This window comes from Monodon monoceros, unplaced genomic scaffold, assembly GCF_005190385.1.
Source record: "Monodon monoceros isolate NGI ecotype Baffin Bay Population unplaced genomic scaffold, NGI_Narwhal_1 Super_Scaffold_9, whole genome shotgun sequence".
Classification (NCBI taxonomy): Eukaryota; Metazoa; Chordata; class Mammalia; order Artiodactyla; family Monodontidae; genus Monodon; species Monodon monoceros.
In genome coordinates, this window is record NW_021703786.1 from 14026592 (window position 1) to 14045513 (window position 18922).

Here is an 18922-nt window from a genome sequence, read left to right on the forward strand (position 1 = left end):
TCTCCCGCTGCATTGGTTTAGTTAAACCAACTAAACCTTTAACTAAAGGTTTAGTTGAACCTTGGGCTGCATGACCTCCCACCCCCAGTCTTCTGTCAAGGGGACCCAGGCCCAGCACTCTCCACCACCCCCTCCCCCGCACCGGACTCCCCGCGGAGCGGGGTGGCGCTCTCTGCCGACGGTCCCAGGCCTAGATCTTGTTTTACCTACTGCGACCCTACACTGTACTCCTGGCCTCCCTTCCCCCCCCCCCCCCCCCCCCCCCCGCAACCGTGTCAGCATCCCCACAGGAAAAAAAAGCCAGAGGGCACAGACACCTCCTTGTGGTCGAATGAGGTAGCACACTGTCCGGGGCTCGGGTCTGGCCAGCCAGGGACGTCACAGACCCCGAAGATATCTCCTCGCACCCCAGCCTCGTCTATGCAGCAAGAGACCAGGAACTTAACCAAAGTTGCCCCGCCGACTGGGCCCTGAGTCCCCCTTCCCCCGTATGGAACAGAAAGCCATGATGTTTTAAAGCAGAGCCAGCGGAAACCCAAGGCCCTCCTCCCTCTTTTGGTGTTTCAGAGCTATAAAGGAGGTGAAGGGGCTTCCCTGGTGGTGCAGTGGTTGAGAGTCCGCCTGCCGATGCAGGGAACGTGGGTTCGTGCCCTGGTCCGGGAAGATCCCACATGCCGCGGAGCGGCTGGGCCCGTGAGCCTGCGCGTCCGGAGCCTGTGCTCCGCAACGGGAGAAGTCACAACAGTGAGAGGCCCGCATACCGCAAAAAAAAAAGAAAAAAAAAAAGAGAAAGGAGGTGAAGGTGGCTGAGATCTCTTGCGCCGCCAACTGAGGGATGAGGGCGAGGTGATCTCTGCTCTCAGAGAGCCCCACTTAAGTGAGGGAGCTGGTCCCCACTCGTGGGAGGAGTGCCCAGCTTGGGGAACCAAGACTAAATACATAACAAAGCAAGCAACAGGCAAAAGAGCAGGGTGCAGCCCATCTCTGCAGAGGGGCACAGGGGTCCAGTGCAGAGGGCTCAGTGAGCACCGAGGAGATGGGGGATACTGCTGCTTAGGGCAGGCAGGGGGGGCTCAATTAGCGGGAGCCTTACAAGTGGGTTGCCTTTCAGTCCCTCGGTTCCCCAGCCCTGCAGGGCAATCAGGTCATCAGAGTTTTATTCAAAGTTGGCACTTGCGGCTGGAGACCCTGTCATGCATGGCGTAAGGGTCCCCTGTGGATAAGGTCACCAAACTCCTTGGTTTCCAGTTCTTTCCTGTCTCCAGCAGGCCTCTGGAGAAGGAACAGACACAGCTCACAGCCCAGGAGGTGTGCAGGCCTGGTCCAGTCTTGACTGTGGAGCTGGCTTCGGTGTGGGACTCAAAAAGAGGCTCACTCAAGGCTGTGCTTGGGTCCGCATCCCAGAGAGCCCAGACTGTCAGCAGCTGGGTTCCACATAGTTCCCGGGGAAGAATCCAGACCCCTCTGAGCAGACACCCTCACACCAGCCATCGGAGTAGCGGCGGGTGATGCAGATAACGGTGCCCTCAGAGAAGGAGAGTTCGTTGTCCTTCTGGCGGGTGTATGGGTACAGTGTCACCACTGCAGGGCGGGAGGAGAAGGTGCCATGAGATGTGCCTCCTGCCCTGCCACAGGGATGCTGGTGCCCACATACTGGACCCTAGGGAGCAACGTGGGGAGTGGAGCAGGAAATGCCTTCTCCAAAGCCCCGGGACTCCTCCCCAGCTGAGATAATATTCAATATCAGGCCGGCTGCTTCTCTTCTCTATGGGGGTGTGGGCAACAACAGGCTCACCCCTTTGCAGCTGGAGGGGAGAATGGCTCTGGGCTAGAAGAGCGGGGAATCCTGACCCCAGGATCTGGCGCCTTTCAGTCCCAGGAGTCAAGTACCTTTCTCCAAGTATGCATCAGGGACCCAGCTGGGTTCTTCAGGCCCAAAGCCTGGTGGTGGCGGAGGTGGTAGCCCCAAATCACCTACATCCAAGGGTGGAGGAGGGGGCAGGTCCAGGGGCATGGGCAGCTCTGGGGCTGGGAGGGAAAGCAGAAAGGCTGCAAGTGTCACACAGGCAACCCCCTCCAGGCCAAGAAACTTCAGTGTTGGAGAGCAGGGCCCCAGGATCTACCCATTTTTTGCTTTCAGCCCCCATTCATCCTGGTCCTCCCACAATGCCTCTAGCAGGTAGTAGGTACTCAGTAAATATGGTAACATTGAACAGTTGTAGGGCTGTCAGACTCTGCCACTTGGCTGAGTGAGCCAATGCACTTAGTTTAACCTCTCAGGCTCAGCTTCATCTACTAAATGGGAGTGTGAAGATCCTAGGAGGTTAAGTAAAAGTGAGAAAATGGATGAGAAGCTTTGACCCTGGGGTCTGGTATAAAGCGGGGGCTAAATTATGTTAGTTCATTCCCTCCGCCTCCTTTCTTCCCGTTACTCCTGCCTTGGACAAAGTGGTCACTGACATAGACCCAGTTGGACCCAACAAGGGTGAGGGTGGGGAGAAGTATTGGGAGGTGAGAACGACCCCAAAGTTGAGCTAGGAGGAGAGGGCAGAGCTCCTTACCTGTTGGGGGCAGGCACAGTTCCCCCAGCGGAGGGGGCGGCAGGAAACCTTCGGAGGCAGCAGGTGGAGGGGGTGGAGGTGGCGGTACTGCCTGCTCCTGGGTCGTGGAGACTCCACCAACACCTTCGGCGCTGCTGAAGACCAGAGAAAGCGGGCGCTCGGCTAGATTGGGGGCTGGGGGGACACCTTCCTAACTCAGCACCCAACTGGCCCCGCCCCCTTCCGTCATAAAGCCCCGCCCCCGTGACCCTGAGTCCTCTTAAGCCCCCGCCCTTCGCGACCACCCCCAACCTGGACCTGTGCGGCTCACCCGGCCGAGGCTAGGGAGGAGGCAGAGGAGGCGGCGGAGAGTTTGCCGTCCGGCACCACGGGGAGCTGCACTGGCTCGGGGATCCGGGGCGCTCTCCTGGGGGTGGGCAGAGAGAAGGGGTGTCGTCAAGGGGAAGGCATCAGGCGGGCAGGCGGTCGGTGCGGGGAGGAGGTGGCAACTGGCGGAGGAGGAAGTTTGGCGCCCGGCTTGAAGGGGGCTGTGGAGGAGTAGGGTTTCTGGATGGGGCGGCGCAGGTGTGAATTGCGGGGAGGCCTCACCCCAGGGTGGCGGAGCCGGGTGTGGCAGGCGCCTTGATGCTCTTTCGAGACAGGGTCCCGGTCCGCGACAGCTGTGTGCTCAGATCCTGCGGGGGAACAGGGGGCGGGGCTGACACCGGGGTGGGGGGGCCTGCAATAGCCCCCTCATCCCAGAGAGGAAATGCGGGAGGGGCAGACGAGAACTGGGAGGGAGAGGGCGGACACAGCAGGTTCCCGGTTCCACTTCCCAGCCCGCCTCTCCCACCCCGCCCCACCCACTCTTGCTCGCTGCCTGGATCCCAGGCCTCAAGTCTGCCTAGGCTCAGACAGGCACGGTCAGAAGGCCACTTCCTCTGCATAGCCTCAGCGGCTGAGCCCCACCCGCTCGCAAAAGCATCTCAGCGCTCAGCTTGGTGGTCCCTGACTCTGAGAAACCCCAACACCAGTGCGCGGTTGAGGAGGTAGAGGTTGACTTAGAAATGTCCCACCTGTCATTTTCGCAGGCCTGGGGAACTGGCTTTGGGGAGTTTGGGGCAGAGAGGAGCAGAACATTTAGAGTGTACCAGTGACAAGGTGCAAACCCACATGAAAGACAGCACCTCTGTTAGTGACAGGGTTTCCCCTACCTAGAGTGGGTGCATGGGGGATGATGTCCTCTGCTATCCTTCACAAGGGCCAAGACAAAAAGGGACTCGAGCTCAAGCATAAAGAATTTAAGTTGGACAGAAGGAAGAACTTACTGGTGAGGAGGCCTGGTGACTGAAGGAGGGAGCGTGCTTTCTCTTTCTGGGGGGAGATGGCGTGTTAAGGATATCAAGGGGCCATTTAGATACAGGGGAACATCCAATCTAATCTGGAATGTTGGTGTGGGGACAAGTAATCAACAAAATGTGATGGGGGGGTGTGTCCTCTCCCACCTCTCAGAAGGACATGGGTTGTCAAGAAAATGCCAGAGTCATTCACCGTGTTCTCCTTTGAGTGGCTGCGTCCCAGCCCCTTCCCACCCAACAGCAGCTCTGGGGTGACTGTTCAGTGCAGTGACCTCAAACCTCCAGACAGAGGAAGTTGCCGATCTCATGTGGCTGGCCCGCCATTCTCATGCACACCCTGACATTCTCCCTCCCCCCTCTTCCCTTTCACACACACCCGCCACCCACAAGGAGGGGTGGGGTGCCCAGATGTCACTCGCAGCAGATCGTGTGATACAGAGTAAAGGTCAGTGATGAAGAGAGGGGTCATGAAGAATTTTTAAGGAGGAAGGGGGTGAAGGGACTCCTCTAAGGAGGCCTTGTGGAGTAAGGTAGCCACTTAGGGTGGTGGCTTCAGGGAGTGAGGACGGAAAGGGACTGCAGCTTGGGACAAGAACATGGTTGTGGAAGAAAACTGAGGGTCTAGAGAGAAGAGAGCCATGAGGCAGAAGAGGGTGGGGGGACTTCCCTGGAGGTCCAGTGGTTAAGATTCCGCACTTCCACTGCAAGGGGCACAGGTTCGATCCCTGGTCAGGGAACTAAGATCCCGCGTGCTGCGTGGCACAGCCAAAAAAAAAAGAGAAGAGGGTGGGCTCTGGAGAAAGAGGAGGAGCCCCTCTCTTTACCTTGACCCCGTGACCGATGTCATCCAGGCAACCGAAGTTGAGGGGTCTCCTGTAGTAGGGCGTGAGGGGAGGCAGGCTCTCAGGGGCGATAATTTTCTGGCTGGGGGGCAGCCGCTGGACGGTGGCTAAGGTGCCGATCTCCCTTCGGGCCACCTTCTCCATGTGCATGTTCACCATCTGCAAAGACAGGGTTGGAGATGACAGTGGGGCAGCCTCTGCACAGCACCCTTCCCCTTAAGACTTTGGGGTGGGAGGAGGGACCATCGGAGGCAGGGAAGTCCAGAGAAAGAGTGAGTTTTGTCCCCAAGGGCAGGCAGCATTTGGGGAAAGGGTTGCCAGTTGAGAATGGAACCACTCTGGAGCAACTTCCTGGTGGAAGAGAACAAGGGTTATTATTAGCTGAGCAGGAACCGAGGAAGAGAAAACACAACATCCCTGGGGATGCTGGGAAGAGACTGGGCTGGCTTGGGAGCAGAGGGAGATAAAGTGGAGGTGGCTGAGAATTGTGGCTGGATCAGCTCTTCCTTTGAGGGGACAATAATATAAGTGAATTAACTTCCTCTTGGAATGTACTGTGGAGAAACCTACAGCACTGAGAGGGTGGGAACTCCAATCTGCTGGGGTGAGAGGAAAAGACACACCCACACCGAACATGTGAGTGATGCACAGGCCAGACCAATGTGTAGCTGGATCTGTGCGTGTGGTTTATGGGGCAATTCCTTGGCCAAGGATCCAGGAAGGAAGGAGGAGGGTGCGTATGCTAGATGGGCTGGGGTTGCTGTGTGGTGGTGGCAGTGCTTCCAGGGCTGAGGACGACCTTGCCAAGCAAGCACTCTGAGTCTGGGATATTTATAAAATCACCACCCGTGTTTATATGGAAACAGGGTCCATTTTCCTCTTTCCTGTCCTATGCAGCCACCGTGATAGGGAGAGCCTGCTTTCTACCATGTAGGATAGAAGTCAGAGAAAGATGAAGTTCTGCCATCAGGGAGTTCCTGGTCCGATGGGACAGCAAGGCTCACCCCTGAGACACAGCCACAAAGACGAGAAGGCTCAAAAAGTCTGGGGAGTGCCAGCCTTCTGTGATACAGGTGGGCATTTGGACATGGAGGGAGGCAAGAAAGAAATTTTGCTGCAGAAGATGTCCACGTGGGGCTGAAGAGTTGGGGTCTGAGGCAAGCAGCCTTCCCACAGCCCTTACCTGGCCCAGCGTGCTCACACGGGCTTCCACCTGCCTCAGGGCGGACGCCTGAAGGTCCAACATACGCAGAGTGTGTCCAGCCAGGTTGCCCACCTGGTAGGCCACACTGGCCAGGGCCTGGGTGGTGAAGGCCATGGTCTCCTCCAGCGCCTTCCGTTTGTCTGTGGCCTGAAATACACACAGCCCTGGCCTGAGGCCAGCATATTCCACTGGGGCCGCGGCTGGGTGGGCTGGGATGGGATGGGGTATAGGAAAGGTGGGGGCTGAGTTGGGAGGAAGTGGCAACCCTCAGATGTTTGAGGAGGTCTCTGTAAGAATGATGTGGTAAGAAGGACTCAGGGGACATCAGGAGAGTGATTCTGCAGCCCTGAGGACTGGGTGCAAGGGAAGGAAAAGGCACCCTGCTCAAATAGTCACACAGGATTGGCTCCACCATCCTCCTGAAGATATTTTTTGAGGGGGGGGGCGGCGGGAGCTAAAGGGTGAATGGTAGAAAGGAAAGAGGAAGTCAATACTGGCTGGAAGAGATATTCTCAGACTTGAAAACCAAACAGCCAACCTCATGCCCCCATCCCAGACCTTCTAACCAGAATCCCCTGGGCGCGAGACCAATGAATCTGTACCTCTAAAAGTTCCTCAGGTGACTCCTGTGCTCCTGGTTTATCTCCAGTCTTCAAGCTGGTGTTTGGGAAGCAATAATCTGATCCATTTTATAGATAAGAAACTGAGGCCCAGGAAGGGTGACTTCAATCATTCATTCCCTCCAACAGCTTCCCAACACACTGAGAATAAAGCAACTTCTAACCGTGGCCTATATAGGGCCTCACAAGGCTGGCTCCTGCTTTCTTTCTCACCCTCATTGCCTTCCACTCTCCCTCACTCACGCCCCTCAAGCCACACTGGCCATTGGGTCTCTCTTCCCGATCAAGCTAAGATTGTTTCTACCTTAGGTCTTTTTTTTTTGGCTGCGTTGGATCTTTGTTGCTGCGTGCAGGCTTTCTCTAGTTGCAGCGAGCAGGGGCTACTCTTCATTGCGGTGCACGGACTTCTAGTTGCGGTGGCTTCTCTTGTTGCGGAGCACGGGCTCTAGGTGTGCAGGCTTCAGTAGTTGTGGCACACGGCCTCGGTAGTCGTGGCACACGGCCTCAGTCGTCATGGCACGTGGGCTCTAGAGCACAGGTTCAGTAGTTGTGGCGCACGGGCTTAGCTGCTCCGTGGCATATGGGATCCTCCCGGATCAGGGATCGAACCTATCTCCCCTGCATTGGCAGGCGGGCTCTTAACCACTGTGCCACCAGGGAAGTTCCTCTACCTCAGGACTTTGCACTGGCTGTATTTCTTTCTAGAATCCTTATTAAATCTCAGCGCTTCAGAGACACCTTCCCTCACCACCCTAAGATCTCCTCCAGCCCACTTCTGTATTGACTCACTATAAGATTTACTCTGTTCTCTTTTCTTCATAGCACTTAGCACTATCAGAAATTATTTATCTATGTACTTTATTATCTATACTCACACACACACACTCACACACACACACACAAATGTAAGCATTGTGAGGGCAGGGAGCGCATCTGTTATATTCTGTATCCTGTCCTGGAATAGTGCCCAACACACAGACGGTACTTAATGAATATGTGTCTGTGAGTTACTCAGCGGATTGAATGCAAACCCAGACACTTGCTGGGCATCTTCCTGCTGCGTGCCCGGCACTGTGCCAGGTGCTGGCCAGGGCCACACTTCCAGTCAGTGGCGGTGGGGTGGGCAGGGAGTGGCTGAAGACAGAAGAGGGTTTTTTTCCGTCCCAGATCGGACTGTGCGGGTTGGGACAAAGCTTCTCCGGTCATTTGCTTCCCCAGACAGCTTCCTCATCTCAGGTCAGGGACATGGAGGGTAGTGGGCCAATCCATGGCAAGTCTGGGGAGAGGCCAGCGGAGTGACCAGCAAGGCTGCACGCTGAGGTCTCCTTGCTAAGGGCTCTCAGGTACTCCTCTGGGCCTGCAGTGGAGAACAGACCTAGAACCTGTCCGAGAAGGGTGCTGAGAGAGACCTGGGTGCCTCCAGTGTAGCCCAAGCCAGGCTTGAGCCAAAGGGCAGGCCTAGAACCTTCTGGACAGCACACACACACACACACACACACACACACACACACACACCCCGCCCCACACACCCCCTCCATGCTTTTCCCCTCAGGTGCTCCTCCTTGCCTTTCTGTTCCAACTGAGGGAAAGAGCTGCTCGTTTGCATCTAATTTACATCTCATCAACATATGTAACCAAGTGCCTTGAAAAGGCAAAGAAATCAAACCAGAAAGCATAGCAGGTCTTATTCTAGTCCAAGACCTTCCTTCAGTAGGCAAGGAAACGGACAAAGGCCCAGAATGGAGCTGTGACTACTTCTCTGGTCTTAGCTGGCCTCGCCTGTACTGTCCCCTCCCTGGACTGGCATATGGAATTCGTCACTGGATTTTTCCTGTCAGTCCAAACAGGAAAAATGTCTGCTTGGGCCCAGCTCTGGGAGGCTAGAGCCTGGATGCCTACTGACCCCTGGCTTTGGTCTTAATCGAAAGTGAGGTCTGGAGAGACAAAGGTCTGGGATCCATCTTCATGGCTGACTGCTTATTCATCATGCAAATCACCCTGTCTACAAATCCAACGGACCCTGACGGAGAACTCTGCAGTTCACCCCAGCCTGCCCTCCCCCATTCCCCATGGGTTTCCTGACACCTGGTTGGGGTGGAGGGAGGGGTGAAGGAGGGAGGGTGCGGGAACAGGCTTTGTTTAAGACCAGTTCTGAGAAGTCATCCAAACCCTTCCTTAGCATTTGCTCCCCAGACAAAGATCGTCAGAGAAGTCAGGAAAGGTAACTGGTTGTGTGGTCTAGTAGTTAGTGTTCTGCATGAAGGAAGCATAAATCTACAGATTCTGACCTGGGTCAGGGCTTCCAATGCCCTGAGTGTTTTTGCAAGGGCTGCTTCACCTCACTAGAATTGACATATCTATATGTGTCTTCCATCCTTCTGATGAAAGATGGTGATGACGGTAACAGCTGCCATTTATCCTGCCCTTAAGGAGGAGGCGCTGGGCTAAATGCTTTAATACATTATTACATTTAACCCATATGACCACTGTGAAGGAGGGTATAAGAATCAGAGAGGAGGGCTTCCCTGGTGGTGCAGTGGTCGAGAGTCCGCCTGCCGATGCAGGGGACACGGGTTCGTGCCCCGGTCCGGGAAGATCCCACATGCCGCGGAGCGGCTGGGCCCGTGAGTCATGGCCGCTGAGCCTGCGCGTCCGGAGCCTGTGCTCCACAACGGGAGAGGCCACAACAGTGAGAGGCCCGCGTACCGCAAAAAAAAAAAAAAAAAAAAAAAAAGAATCAGAGGGGAAATTTGTCTCAGGTCCAGGAGTTGGAAATTGGACTCAGCTCTTTGCGACCTCAAATTCTGTGTGCACACTGTGTGCAAACGAGAACCCATCTGGAAGTGCTTTGAGATGCGCAGAAGATACTGAAGGAATGGGAAGGCCAGCCTCCATCCTAGTCCATAGAAGGAGCATGCCTTCCAGTGCTTGGAGAATAGAGCTGGTTTACAAGCCACATTCCAGCTCATCTGCAGTAGCTACAGCCAGCCACTCAATATCTACACGCGGGGTAACATTTTCAACTAGAGGTTTGGGGGTGCTGCTCTGGAGTCAGAGTTGCCGGTTCGAATCCAGATTCTACCACTAGCTTAGAGACCTTGGGAAAGTGAGTTAAATTCTCCAAAGCTCAGCCTCCTGGTTGTGAAGTAGGAGTGGTCCTCACCTCACAGACTGGGGTGAGGACTGAAGGAGGCAATGAGAGCAGTTTGGGCGCAGAGCAAAGCGGCTTAACTTTTGTTACCATTGACTCTCTTTAATCTGCCATTTTCCCATAAGCACTTGCTCCTTATATTATTACTTTTTTCCACACTCCTACTGAGCCGGGAGGTCCCAGTGCAAATAACTGTCTTAAAATCATACAGCATGTCAGGGAGGGGAAGGCAGGGAGGAGAGGGCTCATCGTCAGAAGTCAGGAGTCCTGGGCTGATGCCCGCCCTACCATTGCCAAGCTGTATGACTTGGACAAGTCACCTCACCTCCCTGAACTGTTGTTTCCTCATCTATGAAATTGGAATAATGATGCTGTCTCACAAGGTGGTTAAGAAGATTAATGAGGGCTTCCCTGGTGGCGCAGTGGTTGAGAGTCCACCTGCCGATGCAGGGGACACGGGTTTGTGCCCCGGTCTGGGAAGATCCCACATGCCGCGGAGCGGCTGGGCCCGTGAGCCATGGCCGCTGGGCCTGCGCGTCCGGAGCCTATGCTCCGCAACGGGAGAGGCCGCAACAGTGAGAGGCCCGCGTACCGCAAAAAAAAAGGTTAATGAAATAACAGAGGTGCTCGATCGTTGTTAAGTTTCCCGTGCTCCAGACTTGCAGTCCTGGGACAACCCCACAATTTAGAAAACTATTCTAAAATGCCACCATCCTTATGTTTTGCCGGTAGCCTGTTCCCGGCAGTCTTATTGTCCATCTCCCTGCCTCTGAGTCAGACCTCATCTCTTTAACCCAGCGTAGTCTGACATCTCTCGGCTCTCCCTCAGATCTCAGGAGCAGAACTTTCCCCCGTCCATCTCAAGCTCATGACAATGGGAAGTTCTTATGAAGTCTCACCCAGAGCCAGCCTGAACATGGAATGATGGCACCAACAGGTGTGTGAGGACAAGTTTTTGGGCCTCTGGATCTGAGTGAAAGGCTAGGAGGGAGATGAGCCTAGGATGAGGCCTGTAGCGCTGCCTGCCGGGCATGTCTGAGGCTCTGGAAGAGAGAAGGGGCACAGTGGGGGCTTGGAGAGCATGAGTCAGCATTAAAGTTTGCGGGACTGGGATGAAGCCGACCTGGAGTGGGAGGATAGATCAGCCAAGGCCCAGGCCGAGCACCTGTCAGGATGGGGTCCGGGCCCCTGGAGGGGCTGGGCCGCCGGGGCTGCGCCTGCTCTGCTTACCTGCACGTAGTTGTCCTCGCAGTAGTCTGCGACTCGCAGCAGGGAGCTGTAGTTGCCCTGCAGGGCCTCCCGGCCCGTGGGGATCTCAAACTCCTGCAGCTGCTGCAGCTCCGCCATGGCCCCCCGCCTCTGCCTGGCTCCCCGGGGAGCCGCTGGTTTTGCGCCTCACCCTGCCCTTGATTGGTCGCTCTGCCTTCCCTCCCTCTCACTGCTTTTGGTTTCCTCTGCTTGAGAGACCCAAACCCACTTGCAAAGGGCAGACATGCTCATTCCGGCACAAGAGGAAGTTAGTCCCTGCTCCCTGGGCCTGTGCTTCTCTGTCCCCTGCCCAGGGGAAGGGGGAAGCTGGGGGCCCCTTGCAGGGGCCCAGCCCCCCAATCCCTCCCAGCAGAGGAAGCCAAGGTCGGGGCGGCTGTGATTGCTCCCTGGGCCTGGAGAGGAAACTGCAGCGGGGGCTGGGATGGGAGACAGGAGGAAGGGGGCTGGCCTGCTCTGGGGGTGGAGATGGATTTTCCACTCATGGAAGGGGAGGAAAGGGCAGAGGGTGGGGGCTTCCTTGGGAAGCTCGGGGATGAGTCACCAAGAGACAGGGGACTGGAGGGTGGAGAGGATATGGAGACCGGTTGTGCTGGGGGCCCTAGGGCAGTGGTGCCGAAACAATGGAAAACAGCCGATGCAGCAGCCAGGGAAACCATGCTGGACACCGGGAAGATACAGCCAGAGGTCCCTGAGAATCATTATCAAGTCTCTGAAGGGTTACCTGCAATGAAGATCTGGTGTACATACATGCTCCGTACCTGATAGCGGCAGGACAAGATGAAATTGACTAAGCGTAGAACAAGGGACTCAGATGGGACAACAGGAAGGACTTGGCTTTGAGAAGCACTAAGTTTAAATTCCAGATTAACAGGTCAGTCTTAGGAGGCAGCGGTGGCTGGAGCACTGAGCCCGCTTCGGGAGGCCTGTGCTCCAGTTCCTGCATTCACAGGAGGAGACTCAGACAGGATGACCTCCGGGGTCCTGTCCTGATCTCAATTTCTTAGTGCTCAGAGCTGTGAGTGGGACTTGGATCCTGGAGCAGGGGAAGTTAGGATGGACTCCGGGCCTCCTCCCAGCCCCTCCCACTGGGGAGTCTGTCATTCATTCTAGAGTCAGGAGAAAGAAGAGGATCCCTCACTGACCACATCGGTCCCTTAACATCTGCTCCTTGAGAGGGTTTCCTGTCTTTGGACGGGTGTCAGCCTGAGCAGGAGCTCAGTGACTATTAAATGGCACAGCCCTTGGGTGGTCCTGGGAGGAGACCAAGAGAGAGATCGGGACGTGGGCCCTGAGCTCGGGGACTGCTGAGGGAGACCCACACATGGGGCTCAAGGGGAGGCATGGAGGCAAAAACGTGTGGACACAGGCGTTAGAGGTGTGGCCATGGGCCCAAGTGCTGACAGGCACAGCGTCCTAAGTGAGTACATTTTTACTGAATGAGTGAGTGAAGATTGAGCCGGGAGAACCTTGTAAGGTGAAATGGTGGGGCTCGAAATGGGGACACAAGGCTTCTCAGGTGAGGGAAGTTAGGAGCTGGTCTAGGAATTGCCTCATTGGGAAGAATAGCCTCAGAGCAGGCTCAGAGGTAGGGGAGGAGAGGGCTTGGGAGAGAAGGCCGGGGAAGGGGAGCAATCAGGGCCGGAGGGCGAGAACAGGGAAGCGGGCTGTAAGCCAGAGGGGTCACTACAGGAGGGGGGCCGACGCAGGGGGCAGGGTGCCTGCAGTGGTGGCAGTCTTGGAGGCTCAGGCTGCTGGATGGGCTTAGAACCTTGAGCCTATGATCAGCTTAGGTATCAGAGGTTTGGGCTTCCAAACCATCTGCTTTATTCAAAGACTTTCAGCCGCTGAGGAGCTAGGAGGCTCAAACTCCATCTTGTCTGGGTTGGGGACAAGACTTGAAGTGCACGTTCTTTCTTGGCAGGTAAGAGGGGCTAAGGTTGCACTGGGCTGGGAGCTAGCCTTAGAGTTATTGGGTTAGGCACTGGGCAGGCCTTCCTGATAACCCTGTAGCAGTGATGGGGATGATGATAAATGTATTGTGTTCATTATGTGCCAGGCAGTGTGTTAAAATATTTTACATGCATTATTTTCTTAGTACTCACAATAATCATATAAGGTAGGTAGCATTATCATACCCATTTTGCAGATGGGGAAACTAAGGCTCAAGGAGGATGAGCAACTTGCCACAACTTGGAAGCAGCAGAGTCACGATCAGAGTTGGAGTCTGGCAGATTCCAGAGTCTTTCTCTTAGTCACTAAACTACTCTCTCTTCTGACAGGACCTGGAGTTTCCTGAAAACTTCTACCTGTGTCATTAGGTGGAACAATAACTTTGCTTCCCAAATCTGCCTCACTGAAAGAAACTCTTCTCTCCCTTCTCCATGCTCTGATTCCCTTTTCCTCCATAGACAGGTCTTATCTAAAGGGCAAGGATTGTCTGTGCCTCCCCCGTGGGGCTGGGAGCATCCTCTCCTCCAGAGGCTAGACTCATAATGGGATGGGGGTGGGGGTGCAGTGAATCTATGGTGAGTGATGAGAATATACGGTGAGCAGGGAAGAGGGTAGAAGTTGAGGTGTGGGGAGTACAGAGGAGGGAGCTGGGGGAGCCCAGGGGATTTGCAATCCCAGCTGTGGAATCCTTTCCAGGACCTGGTCTCTCCAGGGCAGGATGGCCCAGGAGCTCAGTGAGAAGGAGCTTTTAAAGATGGAGGTGGAGCAACTGAAGAAGGAAGTGAAGAACCCAAGAGCTCCGGTGAGCCTCCTATTCCCTTCCCTGCTTCCTCTTCTCCATCCCCTTCTGGTCCTCATGGAGCCGGGACACGAAGGAGGAAGTGATGGACAGCCTGGTGGTGGGCCTTCTCCAGGGCAGTAGAAAGAGCAGGAGGTGCCTCTGGAATGGGATGGGAAGTGGAAGGAGGTCAGGGTTTGATCCCACAAAGGTGTGTAAGAGATAACCTCAGAGCCTCGAGGGCTCAATGTGTCCGGCCCTGTCCCTGGGCTGGACCTGGCCAAAAAGTCCCTCAGGGTAAGAGTCAGGCTTTGCGGTTCTGGTCAAGGAACTCACACCTGCCTGTGCCTCTCATCTTTCTCCTCTCCGGCCTCTATCCCCGCCCTGCCCAGAAGCCTGCTTTCTTGGGACTGAACAAATCATGAATCCCGAGCAACAGACAAGGGCTAGAAGCACACTTTATTTTCTCGCAGATTTCTAAGACAGGAAAGGAAATCAAGGATTACGTGGAGGCGGAAGCAGGAAACGACCCTCTTCTCAAAGGCATCCCTGAGGACAAGAATCCCTTCAAGGAAAAAGGCGGTTGTATGATAAGCTGATGGCACTGGAGCCCCTCATCCTGAATGCCTGCCCCTCCTCAGCCCACTCCTTATCCAGAATCAAGTATCCTGGAACGCGCAGGGAACCAGTGGATGTTCACCTTCTCTTAGCCACAGAATGAGTAAAGATGCCTGGCTGCATACATCATGAATCCATTCCCCAGTCCTGCTTTGAACTCTTTTCTCCCATTACCACCTGCCTTGTCACTGCTGACCCCACTTGGAAACACTCCCAGGAAAGCTTCCCTGGCTCAGCAGTTGACACCTAAACTCGTGGGGTCTGAAAAGACTGCAGTTCCCTGAGACCTGGGACAGTCCTTGGGAAACAGTTACTCCTCCCATTTCCCCCCTCCACTGTCTGCCTAGGAACCAGAATTCCCATTCAGAGCTTTTGGGTTGAGGACTGGAGTTGGGGCGTCCTTTCCTCCCACCTCATGTCCGGTCCTGTGGAAGTCCCCCTGGTCATTTGGGTCACCCCAGATGGCCTGGTGACAAAAAGAGCTCGTAAAGTCATGATGTCATGATTTATTGAATGTTATTGAGTGCCTGTTCCATGCTGGGCTAGGATAGAAAAGTGAGCTAAATTCAAATGGCTCTTATTTTCATGGAATTTAGCATAGAAGGCATGAAACAGGGATACAGTTTAACCAGTAAGTGCTGCTGTGGGGAAAAGAAAGTCAAGGGTGGTGCGGGAACACACAGCAGGTGGACAGTCAGGGCAATGTGAACTGTCAAAGTGAACTGTTGCAGGCAAGTGGGGGCGTGGGGGGTGAGGACAGACCTGGGAGGGGTGAAACATGGGGCTGGAGAGGAAGATGAGCTCAAGTCTAAAGGATCTTGCTGTGAGCTCAGGTAAGAACTTCCTTTTTGACCCTCATTGCAATAGGAACCTGCTGAGGGTATTTAAGCCGCAGAAGGCTAGGTTTTGATTAGCATAAGGGAGGCTGGATCCTGCTAAGGTCGGGAAGACTAATTCCTAGGCCTTGTTAGCAAGAAGATTACTGTCTAAAGGGGCCACAGACAGACGTTCATGATGCAATGCATTCAGTGCAATGTCAGAGAGGTCTGCGTGAAGTATGAGGGGGACACATAGAAGGGCTATCAAATCCAGCTGAGTGGCTGCGTTGCATCCTGGGAGGGAGGACAGGAAAGGCCTTGAAAAGTAGGTGATACTTGGAGCTGAGTCCTAAGGGGTTAAGTTGTAAAGGGTGGATGGGTGGCAAATCTGGTTGAAGGGGCAGTTATGAACAGAGGAATAGATAAACAAAGAAGAAGAAAAGAACATGGGTTTGTATGCAAACACTCATCAGATCAGTTGTTGGAATGTCAAGAGAAAGGCCTAGATTTTTAAGATCTGCTGCTAGACAGGTGGGGTTGGAGACCATCAGAAGGTCTTGTTTGCAGTACTAAACCACTGATTCTGCTGGGAGTGGGCTGGTAATGTTCGCATTTAGAAGGGAATAGCTTTTGACAAGATGGAAAGGAGAAAGAGTGGAGGCAGAGAGGGAGTTAAAGAGATGATTGTGAGCTCAGGGGAGAGGTGGGTTAGGGCAGTGGCTATAAGTCTAGAGGGGGAGTTCTTTGCAAAATAAAGTTTTCAGATCTTGACATCTCATTGAGAGGCGAGGGACAGGAGGTGGTCAAGGATGCTGACAAGTTTCTGGCTTGGAGGGTGAGAGAGAGAATTGAAAGCAAGTATCTGAAAACAAACCTAACATAATACATTGATCTGAAAACAAACCTAACATAATACATTGATCTGAAAACAAACCTAACATAATACATTGATCTGAAAACAAACCTAACATAATACATTGAGCTGCAAACTCCCTCAGCCCCTCCCCAGTGGGCCACAGCCCTACGGTGTGTCCTGCTCCTACAGGTGAGGTCATGGGCCACTGGTCAGAATCCAGGGTCTCCCGGGAACCGTCCACTCCTTTCCCAATTCCATAGTAACCCCACTATGCCATTCTGTGACCTCAATAATAAATTCAGCCACCCCAATATACTCTGCTTAAGAGCAGGAAAGGAAGAGGAAACATTTAAATATAATACTTTTTTTTTTTAATGGGGAAGTGTTAATATTTCATATGGCTCCATCAGTAAGAAAGGAAAAACAGATGGGGGCTACAGTCACATGGGTGTAGGTCATGGGCTATGGCTTCCTTCTTGGTTGGAGTTCTTGGTCCAGGGGTGGACTCCCACCTTCATTCCTCAGGACTCTGAACCCTTATCAGGGCTCCAGGTAGAGCAGTGGTTTCTTCTGCCCACCTTTGTTACCTGAAAAACCCAGTCTGCCTCCTGGTGGGTTTCAAGCTAAGAGACACAACCAAGCCAAAGAGTGGGAGAAGGATTTATTACTTACAACAAGTAAGGAGAACACCAGGGATCTTTCCCCAAACAATAAAATTGGGGAAGTTTTAAGCTAAGGATACATGCATACTCATGAAGGGTCCACAGGAGTCCAAGCTTGAGTTGATTGAAGTCATGAGGGTCAGAAAAGGTCCACATCATTATCCCTTAGGTTCCAGCTGATCTGGTGGTTGAGTGCTTCAGGCTAATCTTTACCAGTGAGGCAAAACTGGGAGTCTTTACAACTGATATATTATCTTTGATATAGTACAATAACTTCTCTCGCCTGATAACAGTTGTTTGCTTTTGCATTCTTTTGTTCCCTTAAGATCTTTAATTACTGAGACCTGTTCAAGGGCAAGCATTGTGGCCAGGCTTACATCACCAAATGGCTTAGGCCAAAAATGGCCTGTCTTATGTCAAGAAAGTCATGCCTGGTTCTCTTTCTCCAGGGACCCCTTACCTTATCTACTTACACCTTTACTCAGGGCACAGTGCCCCAGAGGTTCTCTAGGCTCCACCTGTACCCGCCTAGTCCCCCTAAGATGTGGTGACCATCATAGGACCTCAAGATCAGTGGTGGGCCCAACAGCTTGACTCCCTTTTCTGTCTGTTTTCCTAGTGCCAGGGGAGCCTTCAGTGGCCAAAGGCAATCTCAGCTTCCATTTCAAAGGAATTAGTATTTTGTGCCCTGGTGACAACATTCCTTCCTTCACATTAGCAAGTTCAGAGGAGGAGAATAAGGGTGGGTCATTGAAGTCATCTGAGCCACCCTTCTCCACCTCCCCCCCACACAGATCCCTGAGCTTTTTGCCATGAAAGGAAAGCACCAGATGGATGTTGTTACTGGTTCAGGTCACAGCACGTCCAGCAGGCTCTTCACAGCGCCTCATCTTTGGAACATGGTATCTCCTCGCTGGCACCAAACTGGGGCTCCACCAGGCCAGTGCTCACTCTGTAAGGCCACCAACGTCCAGATGATGGACCAGATTGACAAACCCCCAGGGACTTTTGCTTTACTGGGATGGAGGAAGAGGGCCGTGAAAAGACCAAGCAGAGAGGGTCAGAGGTGTGAGGACACCAAGCAAAGACACGATCATTGAAATTCTGATGATCCTGAGCAGTCAAATGATGCCAAGCCAGGAAAAGGGAGGAAGGTGGGTGGGATGCTCTCGAACTTCTGATTTCCTGGTCAGCTAACATCCAGCTGAATACTTTCCAAGTTTCACATTCTCTAGCACCTTCCTTCCACACTGCACGTTCACCGGAGACTCCCAGGATGAAATTCCCAGGCCTCAAAAGGAGGAGAGGGGAAGAGGAGACAGCTAACTTAGCTAATTCCAGGCTCAGCTCCAGGGCTGGCTGCAGCTTGAAATCCTGCCTAGTGGATCAGGCAGCTTCGCCTCCACCCCTGAAGCCCTAGGGAGTGGAGTCGGGTGTGTGTGGGGGGGGGGGGGGCCCGGGGTCTTATCTGCTCAACATGTTGGTGCCTCAGGCAGAGGGCAATTACCCAACCCTGACCTCAGGGTCTCTGGGAAAGTTAGTCAGAGCCCCCAGCCGCCTGCCACCTGTTCCCCAGCTGAGCTTGAGGCCTGGAGACTTAGATCAGCTTTGTGGGTGTATTCCACCTGTGCCGTCACACGGGGCCCCCTGCTTAGAAGGGCCCTGTGCTTCGTTTAACACTCTGTTGCTTCCATCTTGAAATTCTCAGTTTTTGAACATGGGTCCCACACTTTCATTTTGTCCTGGGCCAACACGTGTCTGGTCCTGTGTTGGGAGACAGAGGCCCTGGCCTGCTGGACAAGGCAGGATGCTTATCCAGGAGCAGGGTTTAAAGTGGGGTTCAAAATAGCATCGAAATGCTCGTACTCCCTGCCCCCCTCCACCATTTCTGAGGGTTAGAAGCTGGGGTCGGTGCGGGGGGGAATGACTCTGCAATAGTGTCTCAATGTCCCCCTGGCCCCTCTGACTTTTCTCTATGGGTGAAGGGGGTGACATCACCTGCAGCATCGGAGCTGAGGAAACAAACCAGCGGGACCAGGAGAGGAGAAAAAGGCCAAGAAGAGATGAGGACTCTGCCCACTGCCCCATGCCGTCTGATCAGATGCAAATTCCTCAAGACTCTACCTTCTACCCTGCTCACACACTCATCTGTCTGTCCCTTTGTTCCAACGGCCTCCCACTGAGCTCCCCTCATCTGGCCCCTCTACTCCCACCCCCAACGCCTTGGCTGCAGTGTTTCTCTGTGGCTCCCTTGCT

At 54.0% G+C, this 18922-nt stretch overlaps 2 protein-coding genes across 7 annotated transcripts; one reads left to right on the forward strand and one right to left on the reverse strand.

Annotated features, from left to right (window-relative positions):
- Positions 1-758: 758 nt before the first annotated feature.
- Positions 759-11361, reverse strand: ABI3 (ABI family member 3). 4 transcript variants are annotated; one of them, XM_029213182.1, is made up of 8 exons: positions 10946-11361; positions 5924-6091; positions 4723-4899; positions 3150-3235; positions 2872-2967; positions 2562-2695; positions 1891-2028; positions 759-1581 (listed from the first exon to the last, which is right to left on the reverse strand). In XM_029213182.1, the coding sequence occupies exons 1-8, from the start codon at positions 11060-11062 to the stop codon at positions 1418-1420; spliced, it is 1080 nt and encodes a 359-aa protein (XP_029069015.1). In that variant the 5' UTR covers positions 11063-11361; the 3' UTR covers positions 759-1417. The 4 variants fall into 4 exon arrangements, with proteins under 4 accessions (XP_029069015.1, XP_029069016.1, XP_029069017.1 ...); XM_029213183.1 differs by having other exon boundaries at positions 759-1660; XM_029213184.1 differs by having other exon boundaries at positions 5924-6623.
- GNGT2 (G protein subunit gamma transducin 2) lies at positions 4896-14815 on the forward strand. Of its 3 annotated transcripts, none has more exons than XM_029213188.1 (3): positions 4896-5813; positions 13631-13736; positions 14186-14815. In XM_029213188.1, exons 2-3 carry the CDS (start codon positions 13653-13655, stop codon positions 14309-14311), a joined length of 210 nt encoding a protein of 69 aa, XP_029069021.1. In that variant the 5' UTR covers positions 4896-5813; positions 13631-13652; the 3' UTR covers positions 14312-14815. The 3 variants fall into 3 exon arrangements, with proteins under 3 accessions (XP_029069021.1, XP_029069022.1, XP_029069020.1); XM_029213189.1 differs by lacking the exon at positions 4896-5813 and adding an exon at positions 10633-10652; XM_029213187.1 differs by lacking the exon at positions 4896-5813 and adding an exon at positions 12756-12905.
- The last annotated feature ends 4107 nt before the right edge of the window (positions 14816-18922 follow it).